This window comes from Electrophorus electricus, chromosome 15 (genome assembly GCF_041902795.1).
Source record: "Electrophorus electricus isolate QZ-2024a chromosome 15, ASM4190279v1, whole genome shotgun sequence".
Lineage (NCBI taxonomy): Eukaryota > Metazoa > Chordata > Actinopteri > Gymnotiformes > Gymnotidae > Electrophorus > Electrophorus electricus.
In genome coordinates, this window is record NC_137511.1 from 4,766,773 (window position 1) to 4,791,850 (window position 25,078).

General features: G+C 45.1%; 1 protein-coding gene across 5 annotated transcripts in view; it reads right to left on the minus strand.

Annotated features, from left to right (window-relative positions):
* myo1d (myosin 1D) overlaps positions 1 to 25,078 on the minus strand; it is a 49,354-nt gene that overhangs the window by 8,908 nt on the left and 15,368 nt on the right. For 4 of the 5 annotated variants that reach the window (XM_081698286.1, XM_027029383.3, XM_027029384.3 and 1 more), the window contains 13 exons: positions 24,596 to 24,741; positions 24,323 to 24,437; positions 23,941 to 24,111; positions 18,014 to 18,084; positions 17,267 to 17,341; positions 17,036 to 17,168; positions 16,729 to 16,895; positions 14,490 to 14,697; positions 8,572 to 8,795; positions 7,978 to 8,116; positions 7,740 to 7,844; positions 7,485 to 7,598; positions 4,671 to 4,825 (listed from right to left, as the gene is read on the minus strand). In XM_081698286.1, coding sequence (XP_081554412.1) covers positions 4,671 to 4,825; positions 7,485 to 7,598; positions 7,740 to 7,844; positions 7,978 to 8,116; positions 8,572 to 8,795; positions 14,490 to 14,697; positions 16,729 to 16,895; positions 17,036 to 17,168; positions 17,267 to 17,341; positions 18,014 to 18,084; positions 23,941 to 24,111; positions 24,323 to 24,437; positions 24,596 to 24,741 — 1,823 coding nt within the window. Of the gene's footprint in view, positions 1 to 4,670; positions 4,826 to 7,484; positions 7,599 to 7,739; positions 7,845 to 7,977; positions 8,117 to 8,571; positions 8,796 to 14,489; positions 14,698 to 16,728; positions 16,896 to 17,035; positions 17,169 to 17,266; positions 17,342 to 18,013; positions 18,085 to 23,940; positions 24,112 to 24,322; positions 24,438 to 24,595; positions 24,742 to 25,078 lie in introns of those variants that run through there. The other variant, XR_014117345.1, reaches the window with a different exon arrangement.

Below are 25,078 nucleotides of genomic sequence, written 5' to 3' on the forward strand. Positions count from 1 at the left end.
CCCTTCTGTACTGTGGTGTTAATTGATATGGGTAACAGTGAGAAGAGCATGATGTAGTGAATATCTAGTTTGGCTGAGCTATAAGATCCAGTATAAAACTTTGACCTAAATCAGGACAGATTTCATCATAAACAAAATCAGTAGATATTTCAAACCTAGATTTACATTCAGAGGCAAGCAGTTAGCTATTTTAAAAAAATGAATTCTTATCTGACATCTCTCTCCCTCATTCTCTCTTTCTCTCTCTGTGTTATTAGCATTCTTTGCCTGGATAGCTTACTAATGGATTTAAATATCAGATGAACATGGATTGACTGGTTGCTATGGGAACTGCATCTGCAGCAGAGCAGGGGGGTGGGGGGGGAGGGTCAGGCAGAGGAAGAATGCCAGAAAAGGGAGGAGGGGCTGTGAGAGGATGAAGTGAGAAAGAGAGGGAGAGAGAGAGAGAGGGATGAAGACTGAAATAAGGGGAGATGGAGCATAACTCCTTGGAGTCTGTGTCGGCTATTCAGCACAAAGGTTGACCTTGCTGAAGGAGATCTGAGCTGTTGCCAGCATGCTTAGGACACCACCACTACCGTGCAGAGAACTGATGTGTAGATACACAGAAAGAACCAAAGCTCTCTGCAATTAGAGACTACATGAAGACAGGAACGCCTCTGAACTTACCACTGAAAAGCAATGCGAGACAGGAACAAAAGACAAATATAATATGGATGTCAATTTTTGTGTCTGTAAAAAGCTTAACTTGAGCAGTATACAAAGCAAGACACACACACACACACACACTCGCGCGCACAAGCACACAAAGTCTGGTGTCTGGTGTTGCTCCATCATTTTTGCTTGGTGAGGAAGCCCAGCAGCATGGTTTTACTGCTCCAGGTCAGGCATCACTCCCTGTGCACCCGAGGAAAGCTACTAGCTAGCACCGCTAACAGCCCTCTCCTGCACCTTCCTGGCTCCTGCTCGTCACCTGTGGTGCTCTAGTGCAACCGTAGCTGCCAGTTCTGCTTCTTCTACGTCGCACTCCCCACCAGGAGCATTATGCAGGGCCACAGCCGGGAAGGAGGGCTCGCCGGCGATCGCAGTGGGAGCGGCTGACTAACACAAACACTGTCTGAAAGGATGCGTGGTATCTGGGCACACCACAGTGCTCCAGGGTAGGCTTTGAGGTCTTTGTCACACACATTATAGCACGCAGGTGCATATGCTCTCCCTCTGACCATCTCTCTGCAGTGCTGTTCATTAGTGATGCTTGGAGCTGCTAGACGCTGGCCAAGTGTCAGCACAACGTGATACCTCAGGCTTGGGGCACAACGTGAAGCACTCAGTGTAATAACTACGTTAAAAGGCAAAGGGGAGATCAAATTTTTAAAAAAGCACATGATTCTGCTGAGTCACACCAAATGACAGACACAGAGAGAGAGAGAGAGAGAGAGAGAGAGAGAGAGAGAGAGAGAGAGAGAGAGAGAGAAAGAAAAACAAAAAGAAAAGGAAAGAATGTGTGTGAGTGAAAGAGATGTTACATTGCAGGATGAGGAATGGCGCGACAGGGAATGATAGAGTGAGAGGCAGGCAGACATCACTACTGCAGCAGAGTGAAGGACACCTGGATAGGTGCTGAATAGAAATGTCAGGAGATAATGTCCGAGTAAGAGCTGGAAGTATGGTTAAGGTTGTCCTCAGCCTCTGAGAACTGTCCAAACACCATCATCCCAGTGACCTAACTGCACTAACTGCACACATATGCATAAGGAGTTGAAGAGTTTCCAACTTGTGGCCCTGTAGCTCTACTTTTGACAATCTTTGAATCCTAATGCACACTATATTATCAAGGCCTTAGAAAACACACTCCCCTAGGAAAAAAACAAGACAAATCCAAATAACATGAATCATTTTCTCAGGGAACAGTGGAAAAAAACACAGAGTTAACGAATTCCCCCAGTGAATGAATTCATTTGGCTTCACACAGGCAAGTAGTTCGAGCGCCAGATATCAATGGAAACAGGTTTTTCATTCAGCTCTGTGTGTGAGAGACAAGAGGAGCAGTTTGGTGGACAGTTTACACAAACACAGAGGCAGTTTCTTGGAGCTGGCAGCTTGCAGTGGGATTGCTTGAGAGCTTCAAAGGCAATCAGGACAGTAAGAGTCCACCACTACCTAAACAGTAAAATGACCTTCAAAATACATTTGAACAACTAACATTTTGTTCTTTTTAGAGAATTAAAGGTGTCATGTTTTCACATCAGAACAGGTTTTTAGAATGAACCTTTTTACTTTATAATGTGATGCAACACTTGGATCATTATCCAAGTTACTTGGATCATTATGGATACACTCTTATGGCTGTGTGTGTGTGCGTTAAGCCGACTGATGGAGATGATGGGATCTAGTGTTCCCTTTGCCGAGAGCAGAGCAAGAGTACAAAAAGAGATGCGCTGGGTCCTGCAAGGTGTACATCTCCATGTGGAGAACCCAGCTAAATATAGTTCCCTCAACTGGTGAACAACCTTTCATTTTCAATGCAGCAGGATAAAGGGTAAGAAAGGGAGTGAGTGTGACTGAGATGAGAGGGTGAGCGAGAATGACAAAGGAAGAGAGAAAAAAGGAGAAAGAAAGAGGGAGATTTAAGGAAGGATAGAGCGAGAGAGAGGGGAATACAAAAAAAAAGGTACAGTCAGGAAGAAACAGAACATCAGAGTTCCAGAAGCAAGGACATAGAGGGAAACACAATCTGCTATTTTTCTCCTAGAGCGGGGGATAGGAGTGGGGGTTGGTTATCAGAAAAACTGCTTGGCGTCATCGAAGATAAGAGGGTAATGTGCTTACTCTCATAAAGTAGAGTTGGCCATGCAGACTGATTTGGGTTAGACAGTACACTTTAGCATTCCAAACACAGAAGGTAAAAAAACTGACTGCGTCTGCAGTTTTTGAATCAAGCCACTCTAGTCCAAAAGTAAATGTAGTCCCAATGAACACTGCAAAAAATAAAAGCTGCATTCAATTCAACTGTTATTTCTCTATGGTAAAACCCACTCAGCATACGTCACAGTGCTGATGGCAGAGTGAGAGTGGCAGTGTGTGGCAGATCAGCTGGAACCCACTGCAGCCGGTTCCACGGCTGCAGGCTTCGCTAAATGGACCAAGGGCGAGGAGTTGGGCGGGCGAAGGAGAGCTAAAGGTTAAGCACACATCTACAGGGAGCAGCCAGCAGCCTGCGACTGGGGCCTACATCATGCCTGCTCTGATGGATGGCTCCGGAGGGACAGGCCCTACCTCCGGTCATTAGCACTGAGATGTTATAGGGTTTTTCCACACCAACAGGAAAGCATGGAGAAAATTTTTTATTAGGTCATATCTGGACATATTCATCCTGTGCTTGACAACGTGCTCAAGTGGATCCCAAAGGGCCAGTATGGTAATGTATAATGGAACAAAAAAGGTGTGAAGTACCTTAAGATTAGGAGAGAAGCTATAAATAAGCATGATGGTACAATTAGAAAGATGATTTTGGCTTTGATTGCTCTTCGTGTACAAATAAGGTTACATCTGCTTACAGTAGGCCATTTTAAAAAGTGCTGCACTCGTGGTTTTGCTGAGGGTGATAAAAAGGACAAACAGCATTACCTTTCCTACCTCATGCACACCTCTCTGGTGAACAGAAAACATCAATGTCCTCAATTCCTACCCTGCTGACCACTCAATTCCTACCCTGCTGACCACTTAATTGATACCCTGTCTTATCGTTACTGGGAGTGACAGACAGATGATGCCCCCTGCTGTTGCCCACCACCCCTCCATCCCAGGTAACTACTTTTCCATTTCCCTTGACAGACATCCTTGTACAAGATGGGTTTTCAGACGGACGTATACCCTCAAACCCAGACTAGGACTTCTAGAAAACTGGAACAGACATTCATTGCTTATTCCATTATTTTTGTTATTATTCTTTTTTCTCACTACTTATAAACAATAAAGAGCAAAATATTATGGCAATTGTAGTGTCCGTCATCGGCCAAAGGAGGATGGGCACTCCCTTTAAGTCATCCTCTCAAGGTTTCTTCTTCATGCTCTAGGGAGATTTTCTGTGTCATTGGAGGCTTGGATTCGGACATTTGTAAAGCGGCTTTGTGGCAACAGCTGTTGTAAAAAGCGCTATATAAATAAATTTGACTGACATATGCAGATGCAGACACACACACACACACACACACACACACACAGACACACACAGACAGACAGACAGACAGACACACACACGGGGACACCTCATAGGAATCAGCTGAGATCACCCTGCATGTCTGGCCCATCCTTTATTCAAAACACGCCTCATACCCACCTGCTGCTTGAGCTGAACTCCACTATAATCTTCCTCCAGGAAATTCTGTCACTGCTCTGGAATAGACCTCAGGCCCTTTTTGCCACGTTTCACTCAGTGAGCCATGCTTTAAGTGATCTGCACTATAAAACTAAAGCTAATCTTGCACATGGTGCCACGCTGGGTGGTGGGTAGCGCTCAGCGCCCTTGGCCTGCTGGTTAAATCTCCAGGGACAGGAGACAAGGGGCAGCCACTGAGGGGCAGTGAGTGAAGGGGAGAGGCAGCAGGCGAGGGGCATCGAGCTAGGGGCAGCAGAGGGTCGGCAGCAGGTGTGCCAGTGCGGGTCCGTACCTTTTGAAGTGACTGAGCAGGGTGCCCACCAGCTCGCCAATGCGGCTCTCCCCTGCTGGCACCATGCCCTGCAGGCACACAATCAGGTCCCGGCTGTCCTTGGTGTGGAAGACGACCAGCTGGTCCTTCCCTGGGGACACACTCAAGCCAGTCACCTGGGAGGAGGACAGGAGGGGGGGGGAGGGGGGGGGGGGTGAGAGCAGAGCACGACTGGATGCATCAGCAGCATCCTCTCCTGGATATGGAGCTAAGGGACCCAAATATTATGCAAGGGGTCAGCAGGGACGTCCGGATCCCACAGCATCCACGCATACCCTTGGTTGTTCCTGTTAAAGACAAATAAGTGGTGCTTCCACATTTTGTAGGCACACCTCAAACTAAAAAACATTTCTGGGCATTTTTTTGGCAACGGGGTTGTCAGTAAGACCTTGGGTAAAACATACATTTTTAGATTTCTTGAAAAAACAGTGAGATGTCAAACAGCTAAGTATCATAGATGAGTAGTAGCTAGGGCTCTATTAAACAGTGTAAGGCTCTGTCTTTCTCCAGTTGTCTCTCTTCAGTTCAGTCCAAGGCTAGGAACCGTAAGCACACTTTAAGCGGAGATGGCAAACAGCTAGACGAACATCACTGTGGGCCAAAATCACTACTAACAGGAAACCAAGCGCCGGGACGCCATATTATGAACACAATTTAGCCTCTTTTCAATTGGACATGAAATGTTAAGGTTTTTAGCCCGCATCCAGGGCTTGCTGGGCCACAGCAATGCTTAAAAAGCATTCGTGGATGTGGGAAGGGGACAGCCACTGTGGGCAAACTGGAACCCAAAGATGACAATTTAAAGCTAACGTTACGAGGATCTGGGCAGAGAGAAGGATGACAGCTGACCAGCGTGGACTATTCTGGGGCTGCCGTGGCAGTAGATATAAGCCACCCTCACTCTCTTTCCCTAGACTATTTTTCAGGGAATGTGTTACATAACTACTGACTCTTGTCTATATGTGTGTGTGTGTGTGTGTGTATATGAGAGCAATCGAGCGAGTGAGAGAGAGAGAGAGAGAGAGAGAGAGAGGACAGACTACAACAGAGAGAGAGAGGACAGACTATAGCAATCAAAATGTAACTGTTCCTTTAAGCTTAATACTTGTACAAAAAAAATTTTCAGGAGCTTTCCAAATGAAACAGCCCATGAAATATTATAACAGATCAATATTTACTGTAACTGATCTAATTCAAAGGCTAGAAAGCGCTTAAAACCTAAAAAAAAAAAAAAAAAAAAAAAAAAAAAAGATAGAGAGAGAGGGGGTGCGAGGGAGCTGGAGAAAAAGAAAATAAGAGAAAGAAAAAATAAAGGAGACACATTTAAGCTTCAACAGAAGGGCAACACAGAGGAGGTAAATTTGTGCACATGCCTGAACGATACCAGACGTCAGCTGATCTCTCCTCCTGCTCCGTTGTCATGACAACCCCATCTCCTGGGATGTTGGCATGACAACAGTGGAGAGGAAGATGAATGGGGCGGGAGGAAAACGGCTGAGGAGAGGGGTGAAATGTTCACGGGTGGGGGGGGGGGGGGTGTTGCAAGGAGTGTATTATCAGGGTATTTGTTTATATGTGTGTATATATATATGTGTGTGTATTATATATATATATATATATATATATATATATATATATATATATCCCCATGCTTTTTTCCAAGACATGTTCAATGCTTAACCAATTAATAATACAGTGTAAACTGGGGTACCAAAAACCTTTAGCTGTCATTTAAATCATTGCTGCTGTGATAGTATGGCTGCCCCGAGCCCTCAATGGAGCAATAAATAAATAAGTATGAGGTCAAAGAACATTTATCAGGGCAGAAGCTTTCTGCCTGTTCAGCAACCTTTACATGTTCTTCTCCAACAAATACCCTTCAATTACCAAACTGCTAACGTAAGCAAATTTAAGTGGCACACTTTCATTGGACACCATGCTAAATACAAGTTAGGGAATGAGCTATCGTAATATCAAAAATCTAATTATTCACTTGACTGAACTCTTGCATGCATCTTCTTTTGTGCAGAATTTAAATGAAGGACCCCGGTTTGTTTCAACACCCAGTCCGGCAGTTATGCTGTTTTTCTGACAGATATTCTTGTGGTCCTTAGAGGACAGAAGGTCGACTACACAGCCTGTAGACAAACTGCTTTTGTGCTGCAAACAGGAGTCAAGGCCCCTCCCTCATTTTCAGCCCAGTTGTACAGAGTTCAGTCAGGAACATGGCTCAGAGCCCACGGCAGCGCTTGGTGACAAACCACAGATGGGTTGGGACTGGGCAGGTTATGGTTCTCCATATTTCTCACCTGCCGAGGATAGGGCACTGTATGGGGATTAGAGATCGTTCTTCTTGATTAAAAAAAGAGGAAAAGAAAATCGCTGTGGTACAAAGGTCAACATTCCAGTCTTAAGAGCCTTTAGCGCCAGCTAATCTGGCAGACAGGTGACAGGCTTAGGCTGACAGCTACCTGAAGCATGACAGACAACTTATTCAAAGATATTCAATATTCAAAGATGGAGTGAGTGTGTTATGCAATCTGGTCTTCAGTGAAAACCCTACACTGTTTCCAAATGTACTATTTTGACTTGTAAAATAAGAGAATAAGAGACCTTTTATATGCAGTGCAAGTGACCATATATGGGCACAGACAATAGAATTGGGATGTCAAGCTTAGCATTGAACCATGCATCAGTCTAGATGTAGTCAGTGTAAACTCAGAGGCAGAAAATAAGCATTTCATATACTAAAGGGGGCAGGTAGTATATATGTACATTATAGAGTGGGGTGCTCTTCATGGGCTTGTACTGTTTCAGTGGGTCCAGCTTGTAGAGGTGGCGATCAGTGATCATCACTGCCCTGTTCTCTGACTTATTGAAGCGGTTGATCTGTAGAAGCAAAATTAACATTTATTAAAAACGGTACTGATAAATGTTAGTGAGACAATAACTCTATATGACAGGAATAGGTAAATAAAAAGTAAAGGATACATTTATATGGAACTCAGTTTCATGTAATCTATTTTGTACCTTCCGGACATTGCAGGAAAAGAGGACCCTCATGAACTTGTCTTTCCTCTGCAGATCACTGGACACCAAGGTGAATGATGACGCTCTCTCAGGAGTATCTCTCTTCTGAGGACACGCAAATACGCAGCATGAACAGGAGGAAGTCCAATGCTCCCACTGGTACAGTTCAATATTCCATTTGGCATGTTTTTTTTGTTATTATACTGCTTGACCTACTATTCAGGGTTCCAATACTGACCACATAATTGCCCTCCCAGGCCCTCTGTAGGCCCAGGTCTGCCCTTTGACCCTTCAGACACTCCAGTGTGGCAACTTTGGCCTTGACCTGTAATTTCTCCTCGGGAGACAGGCCTTTAATTAGGGTCCAGGCCCACCACCTTCAACACACACACACACACACACACACACACACACACAGTTTACAGAATGGAAGAAACATCAATATTTGTTACATGCTTATAAGCACATTACAGTCTGAGAAATCTGTTACACCTGTTGGAAAAATAACCCTGACACAACGTTTGTTGAACAACAGTATTGTCGCTAAAAGGGGTGGGGGTGGAACATGTGATGTAGAGAGCCTGAATGATCCTGACAGGCCAGATCCTGACAGGCCAGTTCCTGACAAGGAAAACATGCGTCACCCAGTTGCCCAGATATGGCCTAAAAGGCAATGTGGGAGTCAACTGTAAGTGAGAGTCACAATTAATTCTCACATTACGTGAAACCTATGGATCCCATTCATCTGAGTGTGTGTGTGTGTACGCGTGCACGCGCACCTGAGACAAAGGAAAAGAGAGATAAGGAGTGAGGTTTGTACTGTGGCTCTGACCTGTTGTAGATGTTCCTCAGGGCCTCTTCAAACCTGCGCAGTACTTTGGGAGGTGTGGGCCACTTCACGTGCCTGCCACGGTCCTTCATGCTTCCAACGTTTCGGAAGCGAGCGTTCACCTCGCGGATGTACGACTTGACCTTGTAACGGCGGTACGCCTGCAGAATGGTCAGCGCTGCCCGCATCCGACGATAACGCATCCGGGCAATGGTGCCACGCCACACCTGCGAGAAGGCGAGCGGGAGAAGAAAAAAAAGGAGTTCAGCTTACCATCTTGGCATTCACTGATGACAGATCTTCTACAGCAGCATACAACACATCTGTGCAACGGGCGTACATTTTAAGGAAGTCACATCCAGACACGTAGCAGCTAAAGTGCTGCTCAAAGGATGTAATCCACATCTTAGACTCTAATAACAGAATATAACAGATCTCTAGGGAGCTATATGAGCTGCTCACCTCTGGGTTAAGCAACTGCCATATGCTCCCTTCACTTTACACAGTGACCCAACCATTAAAGCCCTTGGCTGGTAAATGCTTGAAAAACACTCCAGGATAGTGAGTGTGTGCTTATATACATGACTGTGAACCCAAAGGTCATGTTCTTTTCTGCACAACTCACTAGAGACATTAAGGAATATTTACACAGTTCTTATGCTGTATGAAAAGTAAATATTCGTGCAAAAAGATAATTGTGCACTGAACAGATGGTAATCTGTGAACTTTCATTAGTAAAAGCACTAACCATTCTCATCAGGCCACATTTTGTACAGTGTAATGGCAACTGAGTTTCGCACTAAGTCAGTATCTAACTTGTGCTGGCCTGAAGCTGCAATTATCTCACAGCAGTGCTACTGCATGTGCCACACGGCGACCGAATATATCCTGCAACTCCACTGGGTAAATACAGCAGAACAGGAAAAGGACTGGAAAGACAAAAATTCATTCTAGTCAGCACAAGTGCCGGATCCTGTGCTCTTTCTCCAGAACACCTGCATATTTGCTTCAGGTCTATGGTAAAAAGGGATCTATTGTTATATGAATTGGCAGAAGGCATCTTGTACTATGAGAGGAGCATCAGAACCGTCTGTAATGCTCTGTGACTGTGTTGAGCTTTGGATCACATTGTGCTGAGCAGTGCTTCACACAGGCCTCACAGCGGGGAGGCGCACCCACAGAGCCATGGAGAGAAAAAAAGTCGCAGTTCTCTCTGCAACCTCTCCACCTCTCCGGTCTCATTATGGGTCCTCTCGTAGATGACAAACAGGAATGCTTGGGACAGAATGGTGCAAAGTTGGGACAGATTTTAAATGGAACCCTCAGGTTTTAATTAGCAATGCCCAAGTGTCGGTGGTGAAAGGAAACTTCTGAACCCTAATAATAAAATGGTACAACAGGACAGGGCTGCAGGATGGGGACCAAATGCCACATCAGCTTTAGATGCATGTATGACAATCATGGCACATTAAACGCATGCGGGTAATTGCTTGATGCATCATGGTAAAGACTGGCTTGCAATAGTTTGACATTTGCTGGATCACCTGAGACTTTTTCAAAAGAGTCACAGAATGGCTAACTGGTTTGGTTTTGCTGCTCACAGCATGCAAAAAGTCTCAATTACATATTGCATTAGAAACACAAAAGGTCAATACAACAACGGCAGTATTTAGAATATTTACAAATGTTACACGGGGCAGCCCTCCAGCAGGATACGCTGCAAACAAAGTCACACGCATCTTAGTGTGTGAGCAGTACGGAATGCCTTGGCATCTGCCTCCCGAAAGAAAGTGCTGTGGTGCTACGCCGTAGCCGTGCTGAGACAGGGAAACGGGCAGCTCGCTCACTGCCGGCCGTGCTGATGGCGTTCGAGGTGTTTAAACAGGGAGGCAGCCAGACGGTCTATGCTTATTGTTAGTGCGGTAGGCACCGAGATACGACACCCAGGGGAGCGTGTGTAAATCAGGCCTGGAGCAGCACCCACCGCGCCTCCTCCACCCACCACCTCTCTAATAAGCCAGTTTGATCTGCGTTTTAAGCACTTGGACGCAATGCTGCATCTCCTCCCTGCTCTTCTGCTCCAAGTTTACAAGCCTCATCAAAGCCAGACTGAAGAACACCCATTGCAATAAAGTATGACGGATTACCATGCTTGGCTCTGATTGGCCCTTTAAAAAGGACAGTGGACTAAAATCCAGTAATCTGGTAAATACTGGCCAAGCTGTTGTCAGGCGATGGGTTGCATTTATTTCACTTGTCATTTCATGTGCTAAAAAAATAAATAAAAAATGAAACCCACCACTAGAGTCAATAGGATTAGATCACAGAATTTAGTAGCTTCAAATGATAATTAGTATAATTGCACTGTGAAAAGGTCTGTCCATTAGTGAACAATGAAGCATGGAAATATGATACAGCTCTCTAGAAACAATTTCTAAAAAAAACTTGCTTGGATATGTGGCATTTCCCCATCAGGTGTCACAAAACAATTACAGATGAGTGAGAGAATTTGAGCCTGCTTATCATTAATCAGCCGGGCAGGCACTCAGTGCAGCAAGTCCCCCGCCCAACAACCAGGAGTCACAATCAAGTGCACAATTCCTGCATGTGCAAATCCTCTTGGGAAAAATCTGTGGTTTTTCTGTAACACACTTGATGCTAGGTGACTGGCGAGAGACCATTACGCTCCGTGAGTGAGACATGGTTTAGCGGCAGCACAACAGATTCTAACCGCGACCCGTCACCAGGGGCACAGGGGACAGAGTGAGGGAGGGAGGAGAGCCATTTTCATAAATCAATACTGCAGGGCCCATGAGCTGCTCACTGCTATGAAGGAGGCTGCCGTCTTTTCTGTGACCTCTACCAGACTGCTGGGGGGGGGGGGGGGGGTGCTCTGTGTGCGTGGTGCATGTTTGGGACGGGGGGTGGGAGTGCTTTTCCTCAATCATTACTGAAACAGCAGAGCTTATGACGCAGCCGGCACTGCCTCCACAGCCACTTCAGCAGACGGCTTGTTTGATGGTGCCTTCGCTCTCCCTCCCTCTGCCTCCTAACCCATAATTAGTCACATATCTCAGTTTGAATCTTCGACGTTTCACATCTTAAACAAACTAGATCGTAAATAGCAATCATCTCATTAAGAACTCCATTTTGTGATCTCTTTCTCAAGGTGTATTAAACATCAAAAGTTGAAGGGGTTATTTTGAAAGGAAGCATTCGGTGGTACTAAATATGGATGCAAAACAGGAAAGATGCTTTACTTAACTGAGCACCGACTAATATGAACTAACAAAAACCTCTGTTATATCCTTTTCCATTCAAAAAGGAAAATCTTCTCATACATCTTTCAGTGGTTCATTTATGTAGATGATCTTGGACAGCAATTCCCGAATAGCCCATTTTTCAGTGTATGATTGGGTGTAGTGGCTTTCCATTTCCCTCGCTCAGAGCAATAGCGTGGACTAGGAAATTACCATCCTACATCACAAGCATGTGCTTAGGTGTCCCGCCAGCCTTGAGTTTGACACGACAAGTGAAAACCGAACTACACGAGAAAGCGAGTCGCAGTTGACTGTCTGGCATGCAGGATGGTTCGCTTTGCTATAAAAAAGTGAATGTTTCAGAAGGCAAAGAACTCATCCACAGCAGTTTTCAAAAAGAGCAAAATAAGGCTCAGGAGGACAGACAGACTCACTGGCTGTTAGACCGACTATGCCGTTCAACCTGCGAAGGCCGAACGAACCACAAAGTCAGCCAGAGTGTACATAATATACAGCATCAGATTCATTCCATTTGCTTGTGTGTGAGCCACCCTCAGGTATACCCCAATGCTCACTTTAGCGGGGTGGGGGTCAGGACAGAAGGTGAGGGGAAACAGTGCTAACAGAGCTGAAAAGCCAGAGAAATGAGGAGTGAGACGAGAGGTGCTGGTGGGGGGTGGCGTTCAACCCCATCCCCTCATCTCCCCTCTCTCTGCAGCCCAGAGCAGTTCTACGTGGTTAAAGAGCTGAGGGAAGAAGACAGACAGACACATCCTGGGGGCATGTCCTTACAGCATGGGATGAGAGGGGCTGCAGAACCTCCAGAATCAATTTAAATGCCATTATAGCAACCTGAAGAGAGGAGGTTATTCTGAGTGATGGCAGGGAAGTGCTCTCTTTAACAGGCGCCATATATGTATCTGATGCAGCTTATTGTGGAGGGTGGGAGTCATGGCAGTGATTCTGTCAACACTGGCACTTTTGGCATGAACCAAACAGGTCTGCTAGGCACGGATAAAGGGATTGTGTAGTAGGGAAGGTGATCTAAAGCCAGCCACAGAGCGAGAGACAAGGAAAGAGAGGAAGGTGTTGGGGAAATAGGCATGGTGGGGGCAGTGCTAACGGTTGCATTCAGCTCATCTGTGTGTGTGTGGGGGGGGGGGGGGGGGGGGTCACTCAGCTCCAACGGACACGACTGATATTAGTGCTGGCGACACAGATATTGCCTGGAGGTAAGCAGTTTACTTAAAGTGACATCCCCAAAGCTGCTGCCTTTCCTCAGGGAACAGGGCCCCATGCAGCAGTGTCAGGACAATATCTCTGCTATGCACAAGCGTGTCAATACAAAGGTCACATAGTCAACCTTGAAAGCTGGCAGAGGGCACACATAATACTTTGATGTTGGCTGCTGTTGGCTGTGGAATGGCCCCAGGAGACAGTGTCGCACAGTGATGTTACTGTGGCCATCACTGTGGATCACTTTACCAGCACAGGCATTCAACGATTGTCAGCTCATGTTCAAATCACCTTGCAAATTGACCCTCATCCCTGATGAAATCATTTAGACTAGTGATCAAACTCCTGAACAAGCAGTAGGATTAAGATAAAACACAAACTAGACACCCTATCAGATGGAGTTATCTTACCACCTTCATAAAATACTAGGCTACAAGAACAGTTAAGAACAGCACACAGAGCTTCCGAAAGTATGAGGAGTAAAAATGGGGTTTTGCAGTATAAAAGTTGTATAATATTCAACTTTGCTAGATCGAAGCTTCTCAATCAAGTCCTCAGGAGCCCGAGTTATATGAGGTTTTTGCCAAGCTCCCAGTACGCCTTAGCCAGATAATCGAGAGCTCTATAGCCCATGAATGCCTGATTCAGGTATATGGAAAGCAGAAGCTGAACAAAAATCTGGACTGGACCGGATCCCTGAACAATGGCAAGTACCCCTGTGTGTTTTCTGAGGAAAATCCATCAAAGTAAACAACAGTGTAAACTCATCCCAATTAGCTGGGCAGTTCAAGGAGGATGGGTTCCCTCTTGAGAGTTAATCCTCCCAAGATTGCTTCCTTAATTCTGATGAGGGAGTTTTCCTTGCAACTGTCACCATTTGCTTGCTCATTAAGGATATGGACCCAAACATGTGTAAAGCTAAATAAATAAATTAGACTTTGACTTTATGTATATCATCAATATAAGTATTTTTAATAAGGGGGAAATGGACCTTCAACTGCATATGATGCCTTGGTCTGGTCTGTTGCTGCCTGGGGACATTGTTGTGCTATTAAGTGGCAGAGTGTCCACACCTTGCATGAGACTGCAGTGTCTCACTGGTGCAAATGTAACACGCCGTTGGCCTCTGCTGGCAAATGGAGCTCACTTGGCTGTAAGGGCTTGTTTGTTTGTTTGTTTGTTTATGTGTGAGTACATGTGCATGCATGCAGTGAACCCTGAAGAGGAAGCTCTATTAACAAATGCTCCATTTTCAACCAGCAGATTCTGATGAGTCAGTGAGTATTTAACAGGCCTTTAAAAGCCCGACCAGGACAAAGATGTTTTGCAAAAAGCAATTATATAACCATGCAAATCTGAATGACAAACCAAAAGACACAACCCCCAGGGCCCGGGAATAAGTTCTATCCCCGCTGGAGCACTTGCCTTCTGCAGAAAGAGGACGATCCTTTTCACCATCTCGGCTCTCTGCTCCTCCAGGCTGAAGATCGTGCGAGGCGTGCGGATGAACACCTTGGTCTTGCCAAAGGCGGCGTCTTGCTCGAAGCCACAGCCCTGGAGCAGGCGCCTCACTGCCTCTTGGTCTGACGGCAGGTCATGATTGGGCCACGTGAACTCTGAGATCATCTTATACCTAGGCAGGGAAAGGGACCAGAAAGGTGTCAAATAACTTCCCCGCATTTTTAGCTTTTGAGAATATTTTTCCTGTATAATTTGAGAGTATTGCCTTTATTTTTTTAAATTCTGCTTTATGTGAGAGAGTGATAAGAATCAGTCATGAAAAGTAGAGTTGCTTTAGCCAAATTGTGTCACCACAATTTGCCACAGAGAGAGAGTAAGAAAGAGTGTGTGTGTTTAGAAATCATGTGGTGCAAGGTTTTTACATTTCTACAGTGCAGCTAGGCTGTCTCACTGAGTATGTAGGAGGTTATATTTCATGAATGGCCCTGGCCTTCATATAGAGAGGGAGGAGGAACAACTTGATTCTGGTGTGCAGTTAAGCTCTCTCAGTTATACATGCTCAAAGCCAGGAGGGCTTTACGCAACAGGGGTGTCTCACAGAATCGAATCAGCTCAAAGCTGTTTGTTTGTGTGCGTATGTGTGTAATTGAGTTAGTATTTGTGTGCGTGGGGGGTTTGAGAAGCTTCAAGTCAGGATACAGTGTCCACATGGCACAGAGGAATGGGGAAAGGACATACCTCCTTGAAGATAAGGGCAACAATGTACAACAGCCTATACCATTACATTCTCATATACAACTGGTGAGGAGACGGGACACATTTTGGCCCAGTCCTCTAGACAAAACCGTTAAGGTTCATATGCCTTAGGATGGCTTACTTATCATGCTGCAGCATTTCACAGAGACAAAGGTCAGGATTCCCAGGTCATTCTAAAATACGGCATGCTTCTCTTTAGCCCACTCTCTTAGTGATGGACTCCTAGGTTTTGCATACTGTTGTGCTGCGAGATCCAGACAAATGCCCTGACATCTGGCTGTAGGAAAGATTATTGGCCACTCAGCGCTTTCAAGCGTCCACGCTGTTAGGCATGAGTGGCCCCTATTTCTTTCCATCAATGACCTTAATTATTTAAAGCATCAATGATATGGATCTGTAAAATGTTGTGTGTTGAACAAGGCTTTCATTATTAAAAACAATCAGACTATGGTCAGATCACATTTTAGGAACTATTCAGAACTCCAAATAATTCCAAAGGGTTCGCAACCCTTTTCATTTTAAGCGCATACTCTGTGTTGGTAATCCATCGTTTTTGTGATGATTTAATTGAAGGTTTTCTAATTCAAGAACTCCAAAATATGTTCCCTTTTCAAATTACAAAATTCACAAACTCCTTTCTATATGAAAAAAATTACTATGCCAGTTCTACATAACGAGAGTAAACAAATGTACAAGGTTAATTTATTCTGATAACTGTTGTAAGCTATATGATGTTACTGTCAAAATTGTCTCCCACCACACATAAGGAAGGCCACTTTTCAAGCAGTGATGCTTAAACATAAAATGTGGACCAATATCGCTCTGTGTGGGAATACAGGTCTGCAGAGATGCAGGTATTGCAAGCAACATGTACCGCTTATGGAAAGCATTATCAGTAAAAAAGGCTTATGACATCCATATACATATCTGCATTTTGACCTTTCACATAAGCATTTGCCAATCTAATATCTATATTAGATTTTCAATAACAGCTTTTCTAGCCATCATGCAGGCGCCGTAGTGGCCTCAGTCTAATGCTAACGTCCAAACGGCAACGATGGCAAAAACCATGACCTTCCGGAGTGCCAAGAAGCCGTCTCCCTCTACATACAGCCTCTGTTGTTGGACGCAAACAAAGCAGAAATCCGGCATTAAAGAATTACTGATTGAAAAAGAAACACTCTTTCTGTCAAAGTAGCAATAGCAGGAGACTGCAGTACAGGTTTGCATAGTCATTTGCTTTCTCACAGTGGTGGTTTGTGACAGAAATCTGCAGGTTTCAACATGTTCTTTAAAGTTAAAATAAGTGCAATGACAACATTTAGAAACCACATAACCTACAAAAAGTGTAGTTTAAAGATGGCAATAGCACTTTCTGGCCTCTGGTTTTGTAGTTAACAACGCAAGTGTGATAACTGAATGGGTCAGGTGTGTGAAGGACGTTCACCTCTGTAAGAAGCGGGCGTAGGTCTGGCGGTTAGCAAAGCCAGCACGCCGAACGCGGACGTTCTCCAGCAGGCCCAGATACTCCACCTGGTGCTTGCAGCGCTCATACTCAAACAGCAACGGTGACTTCACGTCGTTGGGTTTGACGCAGCGCACGTAGTACGGTTCCTGTGCTCACCACCAGGGGGCGAGGGTGAGCGATTGTTCATATGCAAACAAGGAAAACCGCTTCAGAACAACTGTTATGACAATTTAGATTCACATCCCTTATAACCGTAAGCAGACACAAGTGTGGGCTCCACACCTACCTTAGAGGCCAGGTTTTCGACCAGGGAGATCATAGAGTTCTTGAAGAGCGTGCCTGCGGTGAGGGGTCGCTTGGTGACCTCGGTGATGCTGAGCTTGCCTTCGGGCCACATGGCCTTCAGTACAGGGTTTGAGCTGTGGGAGAATAGGGGCAGCGCAAAGCCAAGTCAGCATTACTCAGTCAGACCAATGCGGGCAAGCTCGAATACGACGGCAAACATGTCAATGCTGACCTGTTGTACAACAGCCTCTTGAAGTCCTGAAACAGGGTGTCCTTGTTCTTGTCAATGAAGCCAACGACAGAGTAACTGAAGATTTAACATACAGGAAGGCAGAGAAGTTAGCATTTCAGGAAAAAATACACACCCTCACATCAACACACAAAAAGGGATTGTAAGCTTCCTTGTTCTAAGGGCACTTCTGTTAGACCTCACAAATGCACCCACGTACAAAAAAACAAAAAACAAAGGGGAAATGAGAGGCGAGCGGCCGATTGATTGGCCACTCTGTCTCTGCCTCCTAAGTGCTACAGTAAGTGTTTCAGGCCCCCGGGAGGGCAGCAGCACCATCCTGCCGCTGACTCACAGAGGGCTGTGATGCTAATACACATCCACTGACAGGCATATTTTTAGCTCCGTCTGCAGCACACATACACACACTAAGCACTCAGAGGACGGCCGGATATGGGCAAACTCAAACTATTATAATGGCCACAGACAGGAGATGAGGAGCAGCACACAGGTGATGCTTTTCCAAGTCACCGTTGTAGATACCAGACTCAGACGAAGCTTGCGTCGCTGGTTGGCTGTGCTCCCTGCATCATAGCCATGCAGCCTCTTGCAGGTTTAGCCCATCCCACAGAGGAGCATTTTGGCACGTGCTTACACCGTGACCGGGTCACTAACAGCACCCCTCTGGTTACTTGCAGCTTCTGCAGTGAAGGAGGCAAGTACGTTTAAGCTTCCTGGGAGTGTACTTACACCACGTCGCCAGCATAGTGGCGAATGCGGAAGTCTCTGTCAAACTCCAGGCTCTTGTCGGTAGGGGAGAGCTGTGGAGAAATGGAGAGGAAGGAGGATCAGTTGTGGAATCATCAATCATGTCACGGAAGCTTTGTTTTCACACCCCATTCTATTTTTAAAAAATAGGCTTAAGAACTGTAGCCTTGAGAGGAGTGGCAATCTTCTTGGTGATAGCATGACCTCGTTTAAGGTGCGGGATGAGGAAAGATGAAGAAAAGCTGGCCCGTGAAACCTCAGCAGGGCAGCAAGCAGAGAGGCCGACAGAGGGGAGGACAGGTGTGTCCATGAGAGTGAGTGCAGCATAAACATGTGCACGTGAAAAATCAAGGACACACTTTCATTTAGCACAAGACAGCAGTGCTCAGGAGATGTGATGTCAGTATGTAGGCCACTGATTAAAAAGCAAGAGAGAGAAAGTGTAAGGAAAGTGTAAAAGGGAACAAGTGAAAAGAGGGAAGAAGGAAGAAAGAGAGAGAGAGGGAGAGAGAGAGAAACTGAGGTAAGCCTTCAAATTTAAAAAGACTGTACAAATAGCATGCTATGTGCAAGTGTTGTCTCTGTAAGCCATTAAATGTACGAGATGTTTCATGACAATTAGCCTAACCCTAGAATCTTGAAGGGGCATGGATGGGTTATGTAGACCCCCAAAAACCTTTGTATCTGTAAACACAATTTGCTCTCCCCGTCTCAAATCTCAAGCTTTTGTTAATAAAACTAAAAAACAGCATCCCCTAAAGGATCCTTTGCTATTGCTATACATGAAGGCAGTTACCACTGTTACATAACATGCATGCTACAATGATGTCAAAGAATTAAGTTTTCTTTTTCTTTAACACAGCTCAGATCCAGTGATGCCCAAGAAGAGAGAACCATACCAGCAGACTGGCCCATCATAGTAAACCAGGTCAATAACCCCCTGACACTTCCACCCACCCAGGGGCCAGTAGAACACAGACGCTGGCTTTTAAAAAAAAAAGCAAAAAAAAAAGCAAAGTGCTACTAACTTTCTCTGCCGCAGTGCCGACGGAACGGTTGCCGACGCTCCTGCTCTGCTACGCCTTTACGAGCCTGCTCTGTGCTGTGCGCATTGCCTCCGCCCACCTCAACCGCGGTATGGGAGCAGCTTCCTTCTGCGGGAGCTGAAGGAGCTCCCCACCACAGCCAGGCAGGCCACTTCGTAGAGCACGGCACCAAAAGTGGAACAACGGACAAGTGCTGGGTCCAGTTTAAGCGGGAAGACATTGCGGAACGTGCCAAAGAGGCGGGCCTGCCGTTTTCTCCAAGGAATGCAGAGAACGCTGGAGATTTATGCTGTGAGCCGTGTGTGAAAGGCAGAAGCAGACTGCAGCTCCCGTCCTGGCCTGACCCAGCCCATCTGGCTGGACAGCGCGGGCACAACTTCAGACGGATCGGTGCAAGCGGGCTCCAAGCAGCCTGCTGCATCCCTTCCCTCAGTGCATCCGGCTCACTCAGTCACACCCGAAACACACACCCAGGAACAAAGGAAACATGGGACTTTCATGGGAAGAATAATGGAATATGCAGATGTACGGAGCACATATGATTATCCAGACGGGGAAGGGAGTGTGAGACAGCGATGAGTCACACTGAGAATGAAAGAAAAGTATTGGGAACAGACAGGATTCATGCCTCTAAATATAGCATACCCCCCAAAACATTTGATGGCTCTGAGCCTGTGTGTCTAACATGCTACTTTGTAACTACCCACTTTGTGACGTTGCCAAAAGGAAACTGAAGTGACATGTAGCAGGTGGGTGAGAGACTGTGGCAGACAATCGGTAAGGACATGTCTTCATTAGCTGCCAATGAAAACGCGCCGTGTGCAACGCTCCCATCAGGTCTCATCATCATGTTCACATACTTATGTGGACTATGGTTATGATTATGACACAGGGTTTCTGGCGGCGTGTAATTATGGGGACAGTGTTAAGACTGGGCATTATATGGTCTCTCAGGGTCCAACTCCCACTCCACCTCTCAGGCTCTATTGCCACCCCCAGCAGTACGCCATCCCGCCTGCCACCTGGGACCCTTTCAGCAACATGGCTGGCTTGCAGCCATACCAACTTGGACCGCTTTACAGGGCTGTAAACCTGCCGCTCATACATCAGAGCAGCTCTTTACTGCTGCGACATTGCGTCTCAACTCGGTCGCTGGGCGGCCCTGCACTGGACACACATCAAGTCCTTTGTGAAGTGCTGCGTTCATTGTAATGCCTATTAGGACCGGAGGTGGTCTAAAAATTCAGAACTGCACAGAGAAAGCCCCTTGATCAGCTCTCTAAAGTGATCTGGGTCAGTTTTGAAGAAAAAGAGGTTCTAACTGGTGCTTCGGGAAATTATTCCACATGAAAAATACCACCTAAAGCTGCAATCATAGCCCCTAACTACTGTAGGCAGTGCATCTCATTCACTATGTAGTCATGCAACAAACTGTTATGATTTAATTACACAGTAACTACAAATGAAATGAAAGTTTTCTCAAGATGCTGGAATTTACTAATTCCAACTAATTTAAGATGGAGCAACTCTCACTATAATAAACTGCTCTCTACTGGAGCATGCCTGACACACTCCAGCTGCACCGCATAATTGGGTTCGGAAATCAACAGCCAATAGGCTGCCTTCAATGGGCCGCACCAACCAGTCAAAGCTTAATCAGCTAATGTGTGTGCATTTGTCTCCACAGCCATGCTGCCATGGACTCTTGGAGCAACATCCTGTCACACGCCTGCACCTCCACCCAGCATGTGCAGGAGAAAGTTGGAGCCTTAGGATTCAGCCTCCACTTCCTCCCCAAACACCCTGGTGTGAACACTTGATCTGAGTCAGCAAATAACTGTAATTAGAAGCTGCTGGGGAGAAAAAGAAAAAAAAAATACAAACACATCTGGGAGGATCCAAGTCGTTTTATGGCAGGTCACAGTGAGAGTGTGAGAAAAGTTTCTATAGGATTAACTAACGGGTTTAAAAAGGTGCAAGCAGGAGTCAATGAAGAGCTGGATTATGCATTATGCATATTGTGACAGACAGCATTTCTAGGACTTACTCATCGGTAGTCAATGGTCCACAAGTGCAGCCATATCAAATTCTTTAACACAGCTGTACACTGTCTAACTGTACATTGACTGTTACTTCAGACAGAATTAAACACCTATCTTTTCAGGCCTCAAATGAGTCATTCGTGCAATGCAAAAATCACATTGCTTTAGTCTCCTTGCCTGTCAGTGGTGGAACAAGTTTGCCCCATCGTTAAACACAGACTTACGCTGTGGTCTAAACACTCACCTCTGCAAGCTGTTCCTTGGCCAACGCAGTCAAAGAATCTTTCATAGCAGTGCAATATATAATATGATTATGCACGTTTGGGCATAAAAAAGCCCTCACAAAGTTTTTAAGCACCTTCTATCCTATTTACTTGCATGGACATTCTTCACAAAATGTAAATGAGACTAGGTTGTTTCACCAAGCGTTTCTTTGTTCTTTCCTTTGATAATTCCAGAATAAGCCTTATGTCTTTTAAGGCCCTATTAAAACGTGAATTTTCAATCAATGATGACCAAATCCCTTTTCACACTTGAATCCTCGAAAGTTAGGATGTAATGAGTAGCATACAGAACTGAAGAAGCTTCATTTTAAATCATGGTATAAATGAATAACAAATATTCAGGGTGATTCAACGTGATCAGTTTGCTAACAACATAATTGATTTATGGTAGGTTCTGCAGACAATTGATATGTTCTGATGTTCACAAAGATTTGTGAAATATTTGGGATGATAAACCGAGGAGAACAACAGACAAGAATATAACGCCTCTAGAATGTTATCTAAGGCTAAAAGATACATAGCACACATCACTTTCTGCCTTCTGTTCACACTTGAGCCTAGTCAGAATATTGCCAGGAATTTTACTAGGCCTATTCACTGCAAAGTGTCAGATCAATTTTCTTGGCATTTTTTACTCGTTTTTCGGCTCACTTTCACACATAACCCAATTCTGGACAATTGCCAGAACATTGCCAGTTATAATTGCATGTGTAAAACAGAGTTTAGGTTATAAATGCTTTCTGATTCACTTCACCTTCTATACTTTGCATATTTTTGTGCTGTTTTTATCTAAATAACATCACTTGCCAAATAACTAAATGCAAATGTAATAACATAAGTAAAGCTGTTAATAGTCTACAATATTACTAAACACCTTAAATTGATGAATGTAAATACATTCCTTTTAATGGTGCATCAAGCAATGCCATGATAAAGCTCTATTATGACATCACAACATGCCTAAAACATCATGAAAACCACTTTCACTTAACAGTCTGGCATTCCTTCCTCTGTGTACAGTGGATCAGGCATATGCGCCTGCAGCCACTACAGGATATGACAGGGTAAACATTGCTTAACATGATCACATGTTATCTGTCCGGCTTCTCATAAGAGGTGAGAGGGCAGAGCATTGGCTCTGGAAGACTCTAAGCATGTTTCAACTGTCTCTCTCCCCTGTCTCAAACTTGGTTTTGGAACGAAGGAAAAAAAAAAAACCAACAGTATTGCAAGAAATGCCTCAAGTCATCTAGTTTGCAAAGCCTTGGCATATTTGGAACCAGTCAAGTGTGAAACCTTTCCAGTAAAATGGAGACTAAAAACATGAGGAGCAAAACAAAAATGCTTCTCCAGGGGTTTGCCCACAGCCTTTTTAATGAGGATCCCTTCATTATGCCAGGGTTATATCCTGAACAGGTTAATGAAATAAATGCATAATGCTAGTGTCTAGGGAAAAACGGAAGAGGAAAATAATCAGTCTGATCTGGTATTGCTATAAGAATCATTAACAACACTCTGAATACAAGAACCTACAGTCATCTGCTATCTGGAAACTGTAGAGGTGTGAGAGCGAATGTGGTGCATCAGCCATACAGTCAACACGTGAGACACTGTATACACACACACACACCCACGCACAACGGCAGACACGAGTCACACCCTCCTTCTGGTCTGAGCTTGTTCTGTGATGCCTCTACAGTGAGCAGTACTCCTCTACATTATAAATGAGCTGCACAGACTAATTAATGTTACCGCACCCAGAGATATTTTCTGATTATACCACCAGCCTCACAACGAAACATTACCAGACACCTTCCGCTCCATTTTTCTCACCTCATTTCAGTCATCATGGTTTGTATGTGTGTGTCAATGTGTATGATTGTGCACGCGTGCATGTGTGTGTGTCTTTACAGAGCAGACCAAGAGATGTTGTGATGAACTGGCACCTTTGCTGTCCAAGCTCACACCCCGATTGCAGCTTACAGCTGTCTGGCTCTCTGCCTACTTCACTGTATGGAGTGCAGACCAAATATGGGGGAAACATCATGTCCGTCTATGGTTTAGATCTCTTGAAGGAAACTGGAGGCTGGTCGATGCATAAATGTGTTCTCTTTCCCTGCTTTGATTTTTCATTGTTAGATAAACCTTTGTCTCCTGTAGCTTAGTTGCTCACCATTTCTCTTGCAGCCTTGCTAAGGCTGTGAGATAGCAGTCATACTAGCTCCCATTGGTTGTCAGTGACATCACCTCGAGCTCAATATAGAGCCAGACAGAGCACTGTCTTTCACTGAGCACTGTTGCCCTCTTGTGTCAATTCAGGGAAATATTTTGCCAGGGATGATACACAACAGATTCAAGTTCACATGGTGGGTACCCTGGAGTTCAGACTTTATAATTTGAAACATCTGCAGCTGTTCCTTTCTGTTCGGGGACTGAGATGATCAGTTCTCATTGATGTACCATAAGCAGAAGGACTGAGGCTCACGCAAAACCTTTGCACTAAAACTTGCAGATCAGGTGTGTGCAGGTTGCCGTACCTTGCGGCTTGTGTAGTGAGCGTGTTTGGCCAGTTTCCCGTTGAGCGCCTGCAAGAACATCTCGTCTGTCACCTTTCCCACGTTCATGCAGGCCTCGTCCAGCACAGAGAAGATGCCCTTATGTTGCTGCTCCACCAGGTCCACGATGATCTGATTATTGAAGTAGTCAATCTGCCCCGAGAACATGCACACACAATAGCGCAGGATTGCTATATGAGCAAGAGAAAGTGGTACAATACAGAAGGTTGCCCTTGTGAAGTCATTTCTTGACTGAAGCCTCAGCAAAAAGGTGTATTGTGAGTTAAGGGATTATGTAGCTGGCTATGTAATATAGGTCCTGAGTTAAGTGTCTGTGGGAGAGGGAGTCCTGAAGTGGCCTCACATGTATCCATGGGATGCCCTCCCGCTGGTACTCCTCCTGCTCCTGCTTCAGCACCAGCTGGATGAAGAGTTGCTGAAGTTTTTCATTGCAGTAGTTTATACAGAACTGTTCAAAACTGGAATAGGTAAAGAAGGCATGGGAGATTGGGTGTGAGGCAGAGAGAGAGAGATAAAGACAGCGTTATATGAGAGGATATAACATTGCCGTACATAATGTTTATGACAGTCTGCATACACTGCCAAAATACTTATAGTATGATGAGACAAGAAAGACCTGTTGTTCTGAAAGATCTCAAAGCCATAGATGTCAAGCACTCCAATCACTGTGTTCTTCCCATGGATTCTGGCATCATAGTTCTTCACCTCGATAACGTCATTGATTCTGCCCACAATCCAGCAGAAGAGGCGTTCATAAATAGCCTAGGTAAACACACCTCGGTCAATACAAGGCAAGTAGTGGAACCAGTGCACAGGAGTGCAAACAAACAAAAAAACCCTCTTTTTATTATTATATTTAAATAGAAGGTGGTTAAGGCCAGAGCTGCTGTCATTGCAACTATAAATTGCCATCATCAGGGAAACAGGTGTGTCCTTATTGAGGGGAAGAGTAAAGACTTTAAAAGACAGGCTCTCCAGTCCCAGCATGGCAGAGAGAGAATCTGGCTAGAGAGCAGAGATCAGAGAGTTGGGGACAGCCTCAAGAGGCTGAAACCATAGCTGTTTTAATCTTAAAATAGAGCTCTGCTACATTTAACCA